The sequence below is a fragment of the Limanda limanda genome, chromosome 10 (genome assembly GCF_963576545.1).
Source record: "Limanda limanda chromosome 10, fLimLim1.1, whole genome shotgun sequence".
Lineage (NCBI taxonomy): Eukaryota > Metazoa > Chordata > Actinopteri > Pleuronectiformes > Pleuronectidae > Limanda > Limanda limanda.
Window position 1 is genome coordinate 20,178,035 of NC_083645.1, and position 22,159 is coordinate 20,200,193.

A 22,159-nucleotide genomic window follows, 5' to 3' on the forward strand; every position below is an offset into this window, starting at 1 on the left:
CTCCATCATCCAGACTGTCTTGACACGGCTCACTCCACACTGCACTTCAAGGTGCTTCACTGAGACACCGAGAAAAGGCTTCAACTAAAAGATCTGCAACAGTAGTTCAGTCATCATACGTGTAATCCTGTTACAATACACGGCTCTTTACACTTCCTATGGACACGTTTCATGACTGGTGCCACTTGGCTGTGATCGGTCCCTGGCTCAAAGGAATACAACAGGTCACTGTGTATTTAGTTTAGTAAAACTACCATTGTGGGCTGTGAGAAGAGTTAGCAGCGTGTAGAGTTGGCGAATAATTGGCAAGGGAAACGTTACGGCCCATGATGAAAAGTTCAATCCACATCACCAGTCACAGCCAGCGACTCCACAGTGAAGGAAATGGTGCGAGGTAGAAACTTCTTCGCCCATTCTGTTTGACTGATCACTGGTCTTGTGTTGAGATGGCTTGTACGCTCATTGATTTCAGTCTATAGACCACTTTTATTATTTCGTCATGACTAGGTGGGGACCTGTGTTATCGAAAGCCTCTGAGCAAGGGCAATATATTTCACATTGCATTACAGGCAAAGGCATACAACAGTTCCTGTGTGGGACCACTGACCTATCCAGTGCTACATCACTACAACTGAGGCCTGATGCTCTTTGCAACAAATAGTTCTGTATTCAGCATTATAGCTTGAAACCGAGCACCCCCAGTGTCTGCTTAGTGACTTACCCTGGCAAACACAGAGCTATATTATGCTCTGATCAATTTAATAGCCTGCTGAAATAACTGTAATGCTCAGGGCTTATCAGATGACAGACATTAGATAGCCTATATTAAATGTAGCTCCCAGTTCTTCACATCTCAAAAAACTGTTAAAAAACTACTAACCACAAACAATTTCAGCATTTATTGTCGTTGCCTTTATAACTGTTATATACTTCATTTATAAATAAACTTTAGGAACAGCGAATAATTATTTTAAAGACGTGTGGTCACACAGGTTTCCTTTTCTTTATGCGTCATCGTGACGGATCAGAGCAATTACTAATCTCCTATTATAACAGGAAATGGACGAATGAAACAAAGATCTAATATTGCTCGTCATAAAGAATGCCCACAGGTGGGTCATTTTGTACTGTTTTCATTCACGTTGTGCATGAGAGCGTGCTGTGTGCGTGTGCCAGCAGTGGGCTCAATGGCTGACTCACCAGATCGAAGTCACAAGAACAACTGAGGCATGAAGAGGAGATTATAACCAGAAGTAGCAGTAATTAAAAAAGGTTATTTTGAAATGACTCACGGAATTCATAAAATCTACAACATAATGTGTTCTTATTTGTTCTGGCTGGAGCATTTTTAAACGAAATGCATCACAAATAACATGTAATGACGGAGCGATTAAAAAATCACAAGCTGTAAAGATAAACTTGCAGCAGCTGCAGCGGACGACCTTCTCACGATCACCTTTGGGTACTGATATTGGTATTAGAGCCAGGGCAGGTAACAATCTCCTGGTCACAGCTCTCCACCATGTGACTGGTGCTGTAAGCCTTGGAATGGGAGAGGGAAGTGCAGCACTCAAAACTGTTTGGGGGGATATTTGAGTGTCAGGCAGCTTGATTCCATGAATGTGGCTCTAAAAAAAACGCTCTAAAGATCAAAATAATTCCTCCATATTTCCTTCTGGAACTTGAAATGCGTGTACTTGTGGGTGTGACTTCAATAAAAGCAGCGTGACAGATTGGTAGAGAGGAGTATTAACATCTGTAAGGTTTGTGAGGTGATTCATGATTTTGAAAAACACAATTTTTAAAAGATAATGAGTTGTGTGTTTTTTATAGCCTGGGAAAAAAACAAGCTATATTTGCATCTGCCACAGTCCATGAGGAAACAGAGAGCTGTCATCAAAGTCATCACAGTTTAATGCTTTGACACTGGTTGGCTAGGCAATATCTCACCAACACATCATTTAGAGCTCTTAAAAAGTATGTTAAATGTATTTTTGCGTCCGAAATCTTCCAATAAATCCGAATTGCATACGATTCATGATCAAACATCATAGTAATCACTATTTAAGCCCTGCAGCACTGACGACAACAACAACAACAACAACAAAACGGCTGAGATCCATGTACCAGTACTGTATTAGTTCAAATGTGAATGACACCTAACCCAACTCACCACTAAGTGAAGGAGGAGGGAAACTAGTCGTACAGCTGGTGAACTGATTCATTAGAACTAGTTTGACAAATATGTTCATGTTTTGAAGAATGAGACAAAGGTTCATCGTGTTGATGATGTATCCGCACATTCCTCTGGCTTCTGGAGAGATGAGTTTGATCTTTTAAGGAGGAAAAGGAAAAGACAGTGGCAAGCACTGCTTTGAAAGACAGGATTGTTTTTTTTTTTTATCTTATTTTCAAAGCTATAAAGTTGCCTTTTTGTTTTCTTGCAGGCACCTTTTACAGTACATGTATAAAAAACATTTGCAACGTGTCAGCGTGCACCTCACCAGAATGTGAGCGCATGTTTGTGAGATAATTCGATCCCTGCTGGGAACTACTAAAACATTAGGACAGCTCTGCAGCGCTCGTTAAAGCCGGAGAAGACAAGACGACTTCCGTATGTTAGGGAAAGGAGATAAATGCTTTTATACCTGAGCATAACAGAAGAAACAAATACACATCACTCCGAGAACGTGGACCAGATTGGACAGATTTCCTGCTCAGATGTTTATTTAAAAGGTGTCTGGGGGTTTTCGGTTATGTCCCGAGTACCAGGAAACATTAATACATTTTTAGGCTTTTGGGAACTGTTAAAGTTATACAACGTCAAGGAAATCAATGATTTTATTTCAAGCTGTATCATTAAAATAGACATACGTGTCCAAAACGTTACACAATTGATCAGGTCTGAGGAAAGTATTAGAAACAAAATGAAGAATAAAGACTTAAAAATGACAATATCTGACAGAAATGCCAGTTATTTCCTTGACCTGAGCAAGACAAGTTCCAACAGAATCAATAAGGAATTCAAATCAGATATTTGTTAATTATGTATGTATCACTCTGGGGCCATAACAGATATGACTATCTTGGAGGTTAACAGATGGTGTCATAAAATCAAATAGGCATCACTCTTAAAATATACCCAGACAGTCAGGACGTTTATGTCTCCAAAATCGTTTTCACTGCCGCAGAGGAAGAAGGGCGGGCGTCGTCTGTGAAGTCAGCCACAAGGGTAAAAACTAGTTAACTTTTTCATTTCTGTCTGCTCATGACATCCATTGAGAAAAGGGTCGTACGATGTGTGTCAAACTTAACAGTCAAATAAAACTCTACAGTTAAATGAGACCGGTGGTACCAGCCTGAAAACTGAAGGACAAAAATAAATTTGGATTCACTGACGAGTCGAATCTTTCTCTAAACTATTGTATCATTTTTTGAATCTGTACCATCTCATTTCTCCTTGACAATTGATAAAGAAAACTTGTCTGCAGCCTTGAGGTCTTGAGGGTGGTAGAGGATAGCATGTAATGAAACTGGGAGTCGAGAGAGTTGAGTCCCATAGTGCAAAGATAATACCAAACTAGTTTTATTCCCAACTTGACTACTTTTGCATCTACGTAGGTAGTTTGTGTCAGTCCTCCGCCCTTCCTCATCCATATCTGGAGGATATTTCATCTTTATCTTCATCCTAGTAAATCAAATAGATTTTTTTCCCATTACCCTACAAAGTGCTGAGAAGGACAGGAACTTTGTTTGATGTGCCCTTAGGTATGATGTCTCCCTAAACTCTACTTTGGATGTCAGGCCTTTTAAAAATACTATATTTAAAATGTTCAAATTGACATAGAGTCCCATTTAGCCTCTACCCACCATGAAAGTGAATACAGGGGATCCATTATTGATGAGTCACTCAGAAAGGGAGCTATTTTCACATCAAAACCTTTAGAGTTGAGACAGTTTTTCATTTGTGAAGAATCTGTCAGACTGAACAGGTTCATTGAAGTCTACTATATCTCAAACCTCTACATTCACTTACTGCATCAGTGCTGTGTTAAGTCATTGCAGTATCAAAGAGACGCACACTTGTGATTTACCAGCCTGAGCTGTCGTGGGGGCATCTACCACCTGTGAGACGCTTAGATCCTTATATATGATCCGGATGTCACTAAGGCAGATGGACCGATGGATGTGATCCTAACCCTAACCCTTTGTGTTGGTGTTAATTGGCTGTTATGATCACAGTGGACACCAGAGGCCAAGGGAGGATGAGTCGGAGATAAAACACTAAAGGTGTGATCAAAAACAGAAACATCAGTGCCAAGGGAGTTGCTTGTTTGACACCTTTTAATTATCTTGGTTTTGATTTGAGTATGAACCAAAGAAAATATGGAGGTGACAATCAAGGTCATACCTTTGTTTTCCCTTTCTAGTAAACAAGGCGATAAAGCCAAAATCTATATATCAAAAAAGTAATTATTATTCCCTAAATTGTCTGGGTGACCCCAAACTTTTGAACGGTAGTGTATATATCCTTGCTTTTTTCTTTTACCTGTGGTGTTTGGGCAATGGTATATATATTTAACCAAAAGCGGGGGAAAAGGGAATCCGACTTCTTTAAAGATTTTTGCTCAGTTATATACAGGTAGTACTCCCGCTGTACTTCAGTCAGTGCTGGAGTATCACAACGGGTCAGTGAGTAGGACGGCGAGCTCTACATTAACAAGTATAGAACTTTCAAAGCTTGTAAAAAGCCCATGACTGATGTCCCAGCAGACCTGGGTGCTCAGCTACGAGCGTTTAACTGGGAAAAGCTGGTGAGACTGATTCTGACTCAGAGACACCCCCCGTGTGGCAGAGAAGATCATCCTAACAACCCACACCTCCAGTATCCACACACAGGGACAAACTCTGGTGTCAGCAGATGTCTCCCTCCTCCACAGAAAGACCCGACAAGAAAGAAGCCCCTGAGAAAATGTCTCGCTTATAGCGTCAAGATTTCACATAGTATAAAGTAAGAAGGCCAGTTCACTTTTGCTTAAATATGTCTCAGGGATCGGAGAGCTAGCAGATCTCATATGGAAGCCCATGTTGGGATTTGACAGAGTCAGAGCATAATGCTGAGGACTAAACCTAGGTAACTCAAAAGGTTGGACCCATGGATGTGTGCACTGCTGCCCAAAACGACTAAAAACCACTTTCCTTTTTCATACTGGGAAGTCTATTGATGTAGTAGCAGTTGAGATGGATCCCAGAAAGTGAGCTTTAACCCGATTCCTTTCAGCTTTAGTGTATAAGTACAATAGGCCTTCTCATGTATGAAATGTAGAAAATAGATGAGGTCCTGCTTTGGTGGTGGTGAACAGTAACTAAAGATACGCTTTTTCCTATTGACACAGAAAACTCCTTGAAAACTCCTTGATTTTATAAGGATCTTTAAACAGTTTCCACATGTGAAATAGAGAGAGCTGAGAATAACACAGGATAAACAAAGCCCTACCAAAAACATCCAAGGACTGTAACCTTCTTCAAGTTGGCATCTCTCTTCATGCAAGTGGAGTAAGAAATCTGTGATAAGTAAATCTGAAACTTGTAGCGTGTTTTCAAAATGATAAAATCGAAAAAGGGGGAGAAGAAAGTAGAAGATAGAAAAAAGCAATGGTTTGTGAAATTCTGACAGAAAGGGAAGTGGAAAACACGGTTGATGAGGAGAAAAGAGTGGAAGCAGAGGATGCAGCGGGCGCTCCAGGCAATGCCATCTGTGGGCAGATCTGCAAAGGCTGCATGCCACACACCTGTGTGGGACTGCCTGGGAGACAAGGCCCTCAGCACAATGGCCCCGTGGCCACCTGCGCTGCCAAACAGGTGCACAGCGAAGCCAATTAAACTATTAGACAAACACAGGCTTCTGGGAGCAAATTAGCCGTCTGCCCAAACACCACAGGAAAACAAAAAGCACTGGTAAGCACTGTGAAGAGCAACAACACTTTCCTGGTGAGACTCTCATGTCCGTGTGCAGAGCTGCGTTTACTGCCTGAAGAAGCTGGTTTTCAATCAGCTGTTTAAACAATGATCACAATATTACTTTTATATAAATAGTGGAGGATCAGGGCTAAAATTTGAATTGTCAAATTATCATTCCAGATACATCTAATATAGAGGTTAATAGAAAGAGGTTGGGCTAGATGTGAAAAGACCGACTCAAACTATTTATTCCAAGGTTGCTAATCATGTAAGATATTAATTTAGCATTAACAGGCTCATTCGTTACAAAACAGTGTCATATCATATCAATAATCAATAATACAGGCAGAACATTTGAATAATTCTGATATAATAATTCTAATAAACTAATTTAAAAAGTAATGGATCTGTTCTTGTTTGCCCAAAAAATACAAAATGTGATATTTCTGTAAATTTCTGTTCTTTGTCCGCCCATCTGCATGGTGTCTCCCTCAGGTAAAATAAGTAGATTTAATAGTGTGATGAAATAATGTATGCCTCAGTTTTCTCCAATATAAACATTCAGAGACAATTTTTTTGGGCCTAAAAAAAGAGTAGACAAGTGCAAAGAGGAACTTATTGAGTGGGCATTTAAAAAATATATATATTGAGCCTCCCACAGAGACAGGATTCATCTGTAATGATATAATTCATAACATCAAGATATTTTAATCTTAAGCAAAATGGAGCTTCGAGGCAGAAGTGAATTAACCAGAATTTAAGGCAATTTACAAGTGATTCTTCCAGCACTAAGTGCCTGATTAATATGTTAAAATTCTAATCTTGCCTTATCCAAAATGTTAAAACACAGGTTAGACAATTTTTGACAACATTAGCTGGCCTTCAGCTTTTGATTATAACCTGACATTTCCTGCCAGAATGGGAGGTTGCACCTGCAGGTAAAAACATGTGATGATATTTAAACTGTTAGGTAAATTATCACTGTATAATAAACGGTATAATATTATCCACAAATTAGAAGAATTACCATTTCTACAGGCTTATTACTAGACTCTTAGCAGGGACTTTGCACATTTTTTTGGGGAAATTTATAGTCAATTTCCCCAAATACTAATATTTAAAGACAAGCCAGCTAATCTTTATCCAAAGGTGTGACTTAAAACAATAATGAATGCACTGCTCCGCCATCTACTTCGTGTTTTTTTTTCAGTATAAGATAACGTACCATACAAAGGTTACATTAACATAGTGGAGTCAGAAGTGTAGCAAACCAAATGTGGATTTTCCTGTGTTGTGATCCATGATAATTAAGTGCATTCATATTAATTAGGAGTAACCTTATCCTTGCTTGGAGAAAATCGCCAGAGCCTTTCCCCAGGAGAGGCATAATGAGGGGTGTAAGGACGAGCAACGGACGAATGGTAGTCAACACTTCCCAGAGTCACACACACCCGAAAGCGACTTTCTCCCCGGATGGACCTGGCAAACTGTGGGAGGTGACTCCTCCATAAAGCAGCGGTCCCTTACATGCTGGTCAAAGGTTCAGCCATTTGAAAATACCCACAGGGCAATCCTGGCCTGGCCTGGCCTTAAATCCCCTTGGCACCAGTTGGCCTTTCCGAGTGAAAAAGCTGACTTGACTTCCCACAGCTTGCTGGAGACTGGAGAGACCGACTTCACAGCTCTACTATCACTCCAGGGATAATTACTTAGCTACTCAGATATTCATTATATTATATAGCATATTACATGTAAAATGTGGATTTGTGTGAAGCTTAGAACATTATGAATATATCAATGGTTCCTGTAAGTGTATATAACTTACTCTTATTCCCTTATAGCAAACTAAATATCTATTACCAACCAGCACGTCTTGTGAATATTAATGGTTCCATAACCACTCCTTCCGTTTGAAAGGAGTGTTGCTTCTGTTCATTTCTATATAAACTCACTGAGCAATTTATTAGGAACCACATGAAATAAAATACAAACAGCCTTGATTCTTTTAGTTGAAGACATTTCTTTAAATTCTGGGACATGCCTGTGTCACATAAAATCTGCTGATCTGCTGTTTCCTCCTCTATTACAAAGAGATGTGTAACAAACACACACACACACACACACACACACACACAGACTCCTGTATACTTGAGAGCAACCCAACTGAAATATTAGTTATCATGAAATCCCTGCTCTTAACCGGCTTCTGCATGGTTTTGTAATTAAAATTCTGATGTCTGATTGCATAATTCGATGATATTCGAATAAAAGCAGATGTACAGGTGTCCCTGATAAAACGATTGCTTAATATAGTCATGGGGGTTTGAGTATCTGTTATTCTAGTGACTCTGCAGGATTTTAGCAACACAAAACAATTAGTATCTCTTTTTTTCCTCTTTTGTTCCTAATTGCTTTACAGGGACGCCACGATAATGGTGCTGGTACCACACAGATAACATAAAAGCTCCTCTGGGGCAGCGCTGGCAGGCCCTTCCTCTGTACCCGGGTCAACAGAAAAACTATTTCACTTATCCAATGACCATTTAATATGCACCATTCATTGATTCCCATTAAGAAACATCTCCTCAACAGAGAGCCGGTAAATAATTTAGAGGATCTGCTGTCACTGAGGGTTCCGTTGCACTCCAGGGACCAAATTAAAATTGAAGATCTCGAGTACAGGAGAGATTGAGGCCCTGCCTGGTAACGAAAGGCCCATGGGCCAATCAAAGCTCAGCAGGACAGAGCTGAGAAATACATCTGAAATTTAGTTTTCATATGGGTTCATGACAGATCTAAGAGAAGCAGGTGCTGGCACATTATTCAGCATCATGACACTTCATATGTGATGATTTTTGCATATAATCAACACATTTTTAAGTACAGCGTATAAAAGAAAGTGTGAGTTACCTGACAGGGTTACTGGTGAGAGACACTCTGAGGGACTCCAGGCAATTGAGCAGCTTTTCTTCTGTGATGCCCGAACGCAGCTCGTGAACATATTCTTGCGATGAAAGTGTAGACTCATGCTTACTGTTCCTTAGTCCGCCCTGGAAATAAGAAACAACAGGACAGAAATTAGATAAATATCATCACTGTGTATTCAACACCTGTGTTAATGTCAGGAAAAATGAGTTCAATCAAATCCATTCATTATATATGCTTTATTTATTTGGTGAATCCTCTTATCAAGCACCTTGTGTTATTATTACTATTATAATAGTTTTTTTAACAATGATGAAACATTGATTTTCATCGATACGGCTCGAAATACAAAAATTGTTCCACTGAAATGAGAAAACAAACATCCTGCTACACAGGAAGAGGATTACGCATTGCTCGGTCACTATCTTTTTTCAGTAGAGACAGTTGTTTGATCAATAACAAGCAGCATGTGTGTTTGGATTCACACGAAAGGTGCTAGTGATAAAAACCAGGCCAAAACTTCTCTTTTTCTCAATCAGCCAAGACTGTAATGATGGACTAGTCGCTGAAAAACCCCAAACACTAAGCTCTTCATGGTGTCTACAGCAGATCCTGCTTGAGGTAAATTGATTCTTGTGTATAATCTCCACAGAGGGCGCTGGGGACATGTCGCTACACTGACATTTAAACAATGACACTATTCATTGGCAGCAGTAGCAGGAAAACACGATCACACACACTCACGTTCCAAGATCACAATGACATCAACAATGTATCTTACATAGAGCTTCGGGTAGTGTGGTGTGTCCTAGCAACAACCCTCAACATAAATACCAATGAAAGATATTTTAATATAACGTGATGCACATTATATGTACTCCCACTGAACCTGTGTAGAAATATTTAGGTTATGTTTCAAAAATGAGCTTCATTTCAGGTCAAAATAAGGAAAGAAGCTGCAGAAATAGCAAAAAACATCCGCCTGAACCAGAGATTTGGGCAGATTCCTCCTCCGTGTGTTCCTCCCTGGACGGCTGGATCCCCACAAAGTGAGCCGAGCTAATGGGCAGTTTGGGAAGTAATAAGCTAACTCATTTATCTGGTTAATAGAAGCCTGCTGCTCCCCTGCAATGCGTGCTCTTCTCTTTATGAGAGGAACAGTTTGAAAGCTACACCAAAAAATTGTAAACAGGGGTCCACTAATGTCCTTCCACAAGTACGGGTTTTTATATTTTCCCCCTGGAAAGGGAAAACATAAAGGAACCATATGCTCTGTCATGTTCCGTCTGTATTCTACCAGCACTTTTAAAAAAAATAGTTTGAGTTTCAAATAATTGTCTCTTTTCCCAGACTATAGATTGATTTTGTAGGAAATCCGTTTTCTATGCTTATGTCTATTCTGTCTTTCTCCAGTGCTCTATACAAACACTTGTACTATTCATCTTATTTCTCAAGCAGCGCTGGGTGAATGTGGGGGAGTAGCTGGCTTCACTTTTATCTTCCTGAACCTACTTATTAGACAATAGGGAGAGGTGAAAAGCCTCATTATCATCGAGATGTTTCAACTAGTACCTGCCACAGAACTCTTTGTTGTACATTTCTGCTGTAAAACATGCTTCTGTGATATAGGCTATGAACGGCTAGACTCAAAACTAATGAACGATATAAGTAGAACCAGATATGTGGTATGAGACAGAGAATAAAAAAAGAAAGATCCCAGACCGGTAACAAAACCACAAGAAGGAATGTGGGGGCTTTGACTTCATAAAAGCTTTACTACAAGGTTAACCACAGACAGTGATGTATAACAGGTATAAAAGTGACAATTATATTCTTTTAAATCCTTAAAAATATATGTGCTTTAATCCCTTGGTGGCCATACATGCTGTTTTAAAATAGACGCTTGAAATCACTTCTAATAGAAAGGTTTATGACATTTTTGGATGACTCCTTTAAAAAAACATGCCAATATCATTCAGCTTGAAGATGAACTTGCAAGGCTGAAACAATCACTCTATTCTCACAAGCAGGAACAAATACAAAGATACTATGGTCAACAGCTAAACAAGATTTATCCTGTATAATAAACAACAAAATGACATGTAGTAAACACATACGTGACAAACTGTATCTAGAATACAAAGCTTCAGATCAGGATGGATAACTATTTACTACCAGGCTTCTGATTTCAAACTACATGGAAATCGGTAGACAACATAATGCCTACTTAGCCATTTAATCTGAATATGTGAGGGTTTATGTTCCTCTGTAACAAGCTAAAAAAAAAAGACAAATGTTTTGCTGTGATATCAATATAAAAACAGTGTGAGGTGCACTGCACAAGATGTTGCAGATCCCAAGTCTAGAATCTACCTGAGTGGTGTCTGGACTATTAGGCGGCTACACAGATGTCCTCCCCTGGCAAACTGCATAAAAGCGCTCATTAATTCATAACAATTTTAGTAGAATGGGCCTGAAGATCCTCCAGGGGGAGCCTTCCCTGTTGAGAGGAAGGCAGAAACTACAGTTTTCATTATCCAATAGGGCTGCTACTCCCTGGACAGGGACCAACCGAAAGGCCTGGGACCAGAACCATTTAAACAGCTAATTGGAACAGTGCATCACACATGTCTGATCCAATCATGCCAGGAAATGCAGGAGGAACATTAAGTCCACGTCGGTGTTCCTTGTCCTCCAAAAGGTGAGAGGAAAAAGATTAACAGCGAGTGGCATTGGTATTCTCAGGTCGTGCGTTGTTGTAGGCAGCAGCGTAATATACTGTCGGTCTGCTGAAAATATGTGTGATTGTCCCACCATCCAAGAAGTCAAATCAACAACTCTTCAACAAAGTTTTCACTGAAGAGAGGGCGAGGGCTCTCAAAACACAATGCCGACTGCTGATCTGTTTTAATGAAAAACAAAAGCTAAAGCAGGCACGTCGGGCAGACACCGAAGAGGCAATATGCCAGCAATCTGCTAAATAAAGCCTTAAGGATAACGGCAGGTGAAATGTATAAATCCACAAGGGGGGGGGGGGGTTCATGCAAGTCTGAAGATCAATCACCTGGCATTTGGCCGAGGCTTGAATTTTGGTGGAGTCAGGGCTTAATAAATAGAGCTGGTTTGACAAGAACAGCTTTCTAGCATCAGTAAACACACCAGATCAAAATGTACTAAAGCTGATAAAACTTGAGCACTTGGCAGTAAAAAAATATGCGCTGCATAATCAAGAAGGGAATGACTTAACTGTTGACCCAATCATTGCGAGAACACCGCAGTGTCTGAGAAAAAGGCACTCTGGATATGGCTGATTAGGCAACTACGTTTTCAGAACATTAATTCCTCAGTAATACATCGGCCGGTGAAAGGAAAAACATCACCCACTTTTTATTTATCTCCCGACCTCTCAGCGGTTCCCAGCAGGCGAACCACTATGTCCAGAAAAGCCGGAGCTCTGGTTTCACAGCGTGTACTGACCTCTGGAAACCAAAGACACTGACCATAAACTGCTTTTTCATGACCCCAGACCAAATCAATGGAAATCCTCTGGGATTAATATCAACATTACACCACCACGCTGGCAGCGGAGGAACAATCTGAGGAGGCTACTGGGTAATACAGATTTCCTCACCAGACTGACAAAAACAGTCAACAGACAAAAGTGGTAAAAAGAGACCCTAGAGGAAGGGAGCAGGGGAAGATAGAGGGACGGGGGGGGGGGGTGATGGTGTGTGGGTCGTACGTGAGGAGGGAGCAACATATAAATTGAAAGAGGTGGAGGGAGTGGGAGGGATTTAAAAAAGTAAAGGGTAGATACAAAGAGAAAGAAAATGAGCAAGGGAGAAAAGGCAGGGGAGAGAGAGAGATGGAGCGTCATGTGAAACTGCAACCTCCACAGTAGAGGACGGGCGCAGCCTTTTGACCACGGCCCAGAGCCTCATCTCCTGCCGCTTATTGAATCCCCTATTTGTCGATAACAGTATTTCCTGCCAAAGAAAATAGTGCTGGGAGCAATTACTTCAGCAAGCCTGTCAATTTCATTTTGGGGGGTTAGGGTAGCATTGAGGCTCATTCCCTTCTCCTCCATCACCTCTGCCTCCCTTTCTCTATCCCAGGGGGAGTGACAGAGTGTCGTGCCTTCTATCGAGGGCAGGGCAGGGAGACAATGCCAAGGCGGCTGCACTGCCACATGTCATCTTCACCTGTAATGAGCCCATAACAAGCTGGCAGCTTCCTCAGTGCCCAGTGCTCGGCACACTCACGGATAGATACATTATTCAGGTTCATTGTCAGCTTACTGGAAAAACCACATGGCGACAGGGTGTCTGGCCTGGGAGCTATCTGGGAGAGAGCTGACTGCATTCAGCCTGGCTCCCTCCCGCTCTCAGAGACATTCACAAATATATACAACCCTCTAAATGTTTTCCTAACTCGTATCCGTTGCAGTGCTGCGTGGCGACGGGTTACCATTAGCAAGTGATGCAAGAACAGAGGAAGAAAAGGTCTGTGCTCAAGTCCTTGTAATTCATCACAGCCTGCCTGCTACAATGATTTACTGCGATGGTGAGAATGAAAGTCATCCAAGGCTTTGTGTCTGACTGTGACACGACTCGTCACAGCACTTCATGGTCTATTTAAATATGGGCACTGCTGATTCTTGGACCTAATTTACAGAAGAAACAAGAATGCAACAACCAAACTAGTCCTTACAAATTCATCTAAGTCCTAAGGGCACTGATCAAGTTTTGCATGACATTTGTGCGACCTGTCGTTTTCGCCTACATCTACCTATACCAGACATTCATTGGTTTGTAGATGGGTAAGCGTCTGATGTTGGAGTGTTGTCTAACTGTGTGCAGTACTAATGCAATTGGTGCACTGCCAGATGCTACCAAATAAACTTACAATTCATTAATAATACGATGAAGCTGTACTATCACAGACATATTTTCTTGTTGAAATCATTAGCAATAATATAAAACCAGAGAGGAGAGCAGCTTCTCCAAGCTGAAGTTCGTCAAGTTCTACTTTTACTTCAGCAACTACAGCTCCATCCTAGGGGAAACACTGATATTACCACCAGCATAACAAACTTCAGGGGCAGTACTCAACTGTAGTCAAAAGTTCAAATTCGTTGAATGAACATTTCTCATCATTCAAAACATTGTGTTTGAAAAGAAGCTCTCCCACAAGTTTAATTCTGTATTTCTGCTTCTCTTCCACTTCTCTTTCTTCTTTTATAGTTTGGTGTCAACATCCTGCAGTCTGTTCAAATGCAACAGAACCATGGTCCAGACTAAGAACACCTCTATTGGTCAGAATTAATGTTGGTCTGTTGATCCGGACCTTGGTCTGACACATCGTTCTCCCTTTCTATTTGGATTTGGATTTAACTAAAAATTCGAAGGGTACAGAACAAGGAAGGAATGTGTTAAAGCCCCGTGGGTTGTCTGGTTACTTGGACAAGAGGTGATTAGGTCCAAAAACAACTTGTTTTGATCAACAGTTTTATTTGAAGCCATTCAAGGTGAAAAACAATATCTTAGACTTTACAGCTTTCAAGCTGGACAAAAATATCTGAATGTGGGAGAGAGTGCTAAGAACTATTTTCCAACTCCTCATAGTGTCATTGTGTCAACCACACTGTTGTGGAGAGGTAATGAATGAAAACATATTCTCACCTCAAACAACCACACATCCCGAAAAAAGTAATGGAGAAAAAGTTGTGGAATAATGAGAAATTTAATTAGTTCTTTGTGTGTAATTAATGAAAATTACTAGAGCACCCTGCTCGCTTGTAAAAAAACATAATACAGATACAATCTTAGCAATTAGTGCATATCATGCTGCAAGATAGCCACATTATAACTTAATTTCCTGCTCATTAGGGGTTGGTAGATTAGTTGAGAGCAAAGATAGCACAAGAACGGATAGAAGACATTCTGCAGACAAGCACAGCCAATCACCACGTCTCGTCTCTCTTTCTTACATCACAAATATGACCTGAAAAACAACACTGTCAATGCAACTTCACAAGGAAAGAAGGATTGTTCACAAATAGAGAACCCACAAATATGAGAGATGTTATAGAAATGAACAATCTTACATTCACCCAATCTTAAGTTTGGCATGAATCTGTGGCAGCTGTGGTAAAGGTCAACTGCAACACGGATCAGTTGAGATGCTGGTTGGCTGGACAATGCGTTTTCCCTAGCCCTACTTAAAGGACAGAGTCCTGCTGCTGGCAGATAAGACATTTCCTCTCGCTACCAGGGCACAGGGCTCCCAGCTCGGTGGGGGATTTCCCACAAGACCGTGTGGCCAAGCATTTCATCCCTGTCTCTTCTCCATCTCAAATTCACTGTCTTCACTTCCTCCTTTTTTTCCCCCATCCGTCTGTCTCTGTCTTTCACTCACTCCACACTGTTGAGGTGTTTTTGAACCCTGGATGACAGCCACGAAGAAATATGTGAGCATGTCTGTATACACCGGGGACTTTTTCTTCTACTTCTATTCATTCTCTGCCTCTACCTTCTATGTTCATGGTCACGAAACAATTGACGGACAGTTTTATCACATCTCAGCAACTATAACTCGCTGATAACACAGACACAATTAAGCCTTCTACTTTTAATTAGGTCTACATCATTCTCTCAATAATCAGTGCAGTGGCATTACATCTTGTGACCGGACAAGACAAGGTTGCTGCAACAGAGCAGATGACTGAGAACAGAAAGAAACAGTTGGGCATTTGGCTGGAAAAAGCTCAATAATAGCACTGCAGGTTACATTTTATAAGAAGCAGTGGGCATAATTTTGTTTGTGTGTTTGTGAGTGTGTGTTGATCCCCAAGGTCTGGAGGAAGAGCACCTTGTGACAACTGAAACTATAAGACCCGGATATTACATGATTTGATTTCAACACAAAAAATAGTTTGCAACAGTTATTAAATTACGAGCAGCGGTGTGCTGCTTCTAGATTTGTGTGTGGTGGGTGTGTGCGTGTGCATAAATGCAATGAAAGGTCAGTTATAAAGAAATATGGGGCAGCTCAGCCATGAGGATTGAATAGACATGGAATTTATTTATTCAGAACTAGGATTTATCTAGGAATATGTTTTTATTAAAGAAAGGCCATGTTCTCATAAATGGATTTTAAACTTTCAAACTAAACAGAAAAAAAAACAAGCCCCGCGTTTTGTATAGAATTTTCTTGTCAAGCAGTTATGAATAAAGCATGCTTCAGTATTTGCAGAAAATCTCTTACACGACTTTAGAAATCAACACATTCAGTGGTAAACAAGATGCATTTATTTATTTATTTTTCGGCCTCATCAGCAATAAATACATATGGAAAAATTATGTTTTATTTTTCTCAGAGGCTGCATTACAAATAAAAATGTAAATCAGTATGTCCTTAAGATTTGCATATTTTTCATAGTGTATGAGAAACATTTAAATTGTGATATACATTTGTTCAAGAAAATAAATGCCTTGGTATATTGTGTTATATGGCAAATGCTTGGCAAGGTTGGATGCAACAATCCTGATGATAAATATTTATCTTCGTCCTGAAGCCATTATCTGCAAGCTTTTGTCCCAAAGTCAAAGTAGTAGTCAGTTCGAGGTCAACCTGTTTGTGATGCTTCCTCCTAGACCTTTACCGGACCAACAACATGGTTGATTGTGTTTACATCACACCCTTTCCTTTCATTTTCACACGTTTAACTTTAGCCTTGACCAATGCTTGATAGTTCAAGCTCCAGCAAAAAAAAACACCAAGCACGTGCGTCCTCCTGACTATCTCTCACATGTGGGCGAGGGGACAGCAGACCAACAGGCAATGTCAGCAAACTCCCCTGGCTTGAATCCAACTGAATGATTGCCTGCAATATGGCATCATCAGTGTTTCAACGAGAAACTGAAAAATGTCCACAATGACAAACAATTCAGTCAAGGAGATATGGATTCATTATCATCACATAAACTTTAAGGTAAAGGAGAAACCGTCAGTTAAGCAAGGTTGAGTCTGAAACAAAGTGTATTTGCCGGCTAAATGATAGTGAGACCACTCCACACAATGAACCTTTGCAAAACTTGTCAAATTCTAAAAAATAAAATGAAAAGAATAATAACCTGACCTGTTAACAAACAACTTCAGGCAGTATACTGATAATTCAATAATTAAAATAGGGACGAGGGAGAAAGAGATGGACAGTAACAAGCACAGCAATTGAATATATGAATAAGATAATAATAATAATAATTTGTTTGGGGAATTTTGTCTTGAATGGCAGCTGCAGTGGAGATAGACATGAACAGCAGGGAAGAGAGAGGGGCGAACAAGCAGCAAAGGGTTCAAAGCCAGATTCAAACCTGAGCTGCTGCAGCAAGGACTCAGCCTTGATGTTTGGTATTCACTTAACTAGGTGAGCCCGGAGCCCCCCCAAACACAGAGCACTTATCAACAGATCTGAATCACTGCTGCATGAACAAGTCACTCCCATTTACTTTACTTATTTATGTACAATAATACAATGAGATAAATTTCCTAATTTAATTTATATTATGATGATATAGGCTGTAATTATTAATGACAGGGGCCAAAAAGCTGCTTTGTGGGCTACAAAGAAATTTTAAAAAATGTCATACAGTTGAGATATTAGTTGTAGGCACATATGTAGCTAGATGTGTAGGATTAATAGATTATTAACATGATTTCAGATAATTTTACTTTGTATTGATTCTTGAAATTGAGAAAAAACACAAACATAACTGCTATATTGTCAGCAGCTATGTTATAGTGATGCTAGTGGCAGCGTTGGCTGCTTCTCACAACTACTGTGTGAAAAACCTAAGAGAAACCTGCTGCTGGTTGGGAATGGGTGAGGTTTGGGAGCTCCACCATGATCAGCTCTTTAAGAAGTAAGGATTTAGACCTTGGAACACTAATGTCTGCAGCCACACGGGTAAGAACTTTAGCCTCGCCTTATCGATTCTCACGGAACCGTTTCATCTTGAATAGATCTCGAAATATATGTTGACATCCCACATGCACACATGTACGGCCTGAAGCATGCACACAAATGTACATTCAGGTGTATTTCTTCACTGTGAGCGAAGAAATACACCTGAATCTTACTCAATCAACTGCATTACTCTTATTTTAAATACAGTGCAACATAATTGTGTGTTTATCCTTAAAATGCCAGACAAGAGATCATGCTGTAAATCTGTAAAAGATTGTTGGGAGTATGTATGTGCACATATATTGACTTGGTATATTTCCATGTGCATACTTGCAATGTCTATGTTCGAACATGTACAATGTTGGGGTTGTGTTTGTGTGTGTGGTGCAGAATATTCTTCTAAGCAGCTCTCCCTGTGCTTTTCAGGACTCGTGCCTGCACTGAATTTCAATGACACCTCTATAAAGATAGGAGCAGATGTCAGCCAGCTTGCTGAAAGTCAGGTAGAAGAGAGTGAAAAAGGTAGAGTGAGTAAAATTGAGTGCACACTAGCTGCGGAGAGAAGTCTTAAGTTATGTGTCTATTTGCAGCAGTGTAATACAAAGGACGAGAAGGATTTACTCTAAAGATATAAAAAGAAAGAAAATATGTCTTTTAAAATGAAGAAACAAGCAAACTCTGCAGCAGACTGAAAAATGGCTGATGGACAGTTTTTTTTTCCAACAATGAGATCATTTCAGAGACTTATTGGCTAACCTAAAAATAAGCCCTTGCACTGACTCACCCATACTGCTTTCAAGATAATGCACTACACTCCAACCACTCACCAATCAATTCAAGGTCGAGGTGGCTCAATATTGTCCCACAAGTTCGCCAAATGAACAAAGACATTCAGTATTTTATATGCAGATGAAGTGAGAAAGTTGTCAGAGTACCAGTCAAATTTCCAGTTTCTAAAATTGAGGAACGGAGGAAAATTTGAAAGGCTTGTCGAGCCATGTTGCACCTGAGTTCCCCCCCTCAGGTACTCCCACTGTCCTGGTGAAGGGGTTAAACAAGTGAGCTGTTATGTGGGTTGAGTCACACAGGATCTAATTTGAGTTTTCACCTTGGTCTCTGCTGCATTGATTGCAACGTGAAGGCCTAATAAACTCTGTTCTCAGTTCTCTTGTTTCCTGCTCAGGGATCTCTGGTGTGAAACCAGGAGCTGCAGTTACTGACTCAAAGTAAAGAGGAGGTATACAAAAAAGGATTGAAGATTGGAAAACAACAAGGAAACTATGAATAAATGAGAAAGAGTGCCAATGCTGATTTCTAGTGGGTGTCCTCTTATATGCTCCTTTGTCCTTCTTTGTCAAACTTCTTCACAAGGTGGTAACCTTGATAAATCATTCATACAGACAACACACTACAGGGGCAAGAGGTTCAGGTTAGTCAGGTTTTCTTCTTTTCGTATTTGCTCTCCACAAGGATTCAGCTGAATAATAATGCTACAACAAACAACACTTCAATTACCCTTTGTTGAAAAAAAAGAGATTTTCTATAAAACGTGTTGCAACAGATCCTGAACAAGAAATCACTTAGTAAAATAGTGAGAGAAGTGCTTTAAGTTTGTCTATTCATGTTGAGGATGCACGACTAAACCTGGCAGCTAATCGGGTGCTGTAAAGGGATTAAGAGTGATAAAAGCAAGAAATATTAGATTGAGGTTTGTTAAGCTAACATAATTTAGATTTTCTGAATAATTTATTCACCTACAGTCCAAAAATAAAGACACACAGTGCATACTCTCGGGTTTACATATGGTCACTTTTTGGTCTAGCTAGCGGTCTTACAGACCTTGGGTAGTTATTAAGGCGTGTGGTAATCTCTGTGGAAAGGAAACCTAAAATTCCCATGTAGTTATTTGGCAAATGAGAACAGACTCAGCAACCTTTGCACTTTATTAACAGCTGCATTTAGCCATCAACTGAAAAAGCACCATGTCTGGGTGCTGACAGATTGACTTTATTTCCCCTTCTTTGTTGCCATGCTGCCCCTGCTGCACCCATGTCACCACGCTGGCAATGGCAGGTCACTCTGTGTCTTCAGCAGAGAGAAAACTCCTGCTTCCACCATTCTGGACAAATAAGGCAAACTTCTGCTTGTGCCTCTGCCAATCGTACCAAAGTTGGAAGCTCTCTCTGGCCGGCCTCTCACAATGAGATCTTAGACGAGTCGACTGCCTGGTGCAACAGCTAATTTTCAACACTGAGTGTGAACTCTAAGGCACTCAATAATAGCCGTCCTTTATAGAACAATATGCATGGTCACATTTGTGTATTCTTTGATAGATGACTTATTAAAAAACATTGATTGATTCAATCTTTGTTTTGCTATGCTAGTATTACTGAAGGATTTTTAAGCGCTGTCCCAAAACCTCGGATTACAGTGGTCACATTGTTGTGCATGATATTGCATAGGAAGAATATGTAGCCTCAATTTTAAAATCGGTGAAATGTAAGAAAGTTTTAGTTTAGTTTGACTTAAAATGTTAGGACGTATTAAGCTTTTAACAAGGAAAGGTTGTTAGTTCCATTTATATCCACTTAACAGATGCATGCAAATGTCTATGCATTGCTTGACAGCCTGAGTAGACGAGCCAGTATCCAGATTGAGTGTTGAGTGCCTGTGCTCAAGGAACAAATGGGACAATATGTAACTGTCCTAACTAAACCTCTGTTCCTGAAACTGTCTGCACTCTTATCAGTACAACACACAAAACCCACAACCCATCATTCCCTAGTCATCGTCTCTAACCTAGGAACAAACTGCCAAGAATGTGCAATAAATTACACAAAAAGAGAAAAAATTGAGGGCCGAGGACAAAAACTGGGCTCAGGTAAACATGATTTGGCAGTGACATTAATGATCTCCAATCCCTATACAGGTTGTGTGGGCAGATTCTGATGGAGGGGACAAGCATGATTTACGACAATGGTAGTCCTGGGAGAATGTTGAAGGGCCTTGCCAGAAGCAGAATGGCTGATATGCGAGTGGGTTTGTGTTCTCTGTTCATGTGTCTGCAGTACTGGCCTCAACTTTGACAGGATTGTAAATGGGAGTAGACGGAGCTCGCTGACCAGGTAAACACAATACAGAACACACACACACACAAAAATCCCTCTCCCCATATTGAATTTGGACAGTCCAACCTGCCCCTAACCTTAACCAGGGCCTCAAAAATGATGGTTTGCCTCATTAGTTCCAGCCTCAAGGTCCAAATGAGGACTGGTCCCGTCAAAGGTGTGAATAAATGTCTCAAAGAGGTAACACAATCTCTCACACACGGAAAATCAGAAAGCAAGAAACAGCTCTACATTTCCTGAACCTCAAAGCTGTGGGTTGGATACATTGGATTCAATTATTATCTCCAGGGTGGTCAGCTTTGATCTCTTCCTCATGTCTGTATTGGGGTCGTCTCATCTATAATAACCACAGGTAAATTTCCTCTCTTCTTCCCTGTTAGCTAGATAAATAAGATTTCAAATTGTCTGGTACTACCCCATCAGTGGAATAACCTGATCTATGAAATATCTTCCCATGAAAAAAACCCATACTGGGAGATTATCTTCTCATCACACAGACAGCACAGCAAACAGAAAAGTGTGAGAGAGGTGATCCGTGCTGAAAGAGAAAACCAAATGTGTATGTGTGGTCGAGGTGGGGTGTGCACAGTAATGTATTATGAATGTGCGAACATGTAAATAGAAATAAAGAGAAAAAGAATCAGAGAAAATAGAGAGTGAAGCAGAACCAATGCGAGGTTCAGTCAATTATGGGTTTGTCTCAACCCTAAAAAGGGTCCCCCCTCTAATCAAGCTTTATTGGATGTAGTCACATTGAGGTCTCGGGAAATATAAACCATTTCTTCGAGCTTTCACACTTTTACTTCATGTCCGCTGAATGGCTGCAGCCCACTCAATCCAGCAGAAATACCTATTCATCAAGACGTCTCTGTGCAGGCCATGCCTAATAACAGATGAAGAGATTCTTAACTGCCCATAAATGGCTCCAAACTTGAGAGAAAGGACTAACATCAGCAGAGCAGCAGCAAAAAACAAACTCTCTCCCAGGTTGGGCTTGACTACCTCAACAAAGGAAGATTAATTTGCCTGTTGCATTGAGGCTGATGCCCCAGCCTTGGCACGCTGCCCAGCTGATGTTGAGGTGCAGTGGTGCCTCTCGTGCACCAGGACCATCGCTATAATGTCAACAGTGCAGCATTACAGGGAAAAGCAGAAAATGGACCATCCGGCTTTAATG

The 22,159-nt window shown here is 40.5% G+C and overlaps 1 protein-coding gene across 3 annotated transcripts in view; it reads right to left on the reverse strand.

The window, feature by feature from the left end:
• The window catches only part of diaph2 (diaphanous-related formin 2), a 344,506-nt gene that overhangs the window by 243,652 nt on the left and 78,695 nt on the right, over window positions 1-22,159 (reverse strand). For all 3 annotated transcript variants that reach the window (XM_061079060.1, XM_061079061.1, XM_061079059.1), the window contains one exon: window positions 8,872-9,011. In XM_061079060.1, coding sequence (XP_060935043.1) covers window positions 8,872-9,011 — 140 coding nt within the window. The remainder of the gene's footprint in view (window positions 1-8,871; window positions 9,012-22,159) is intronic.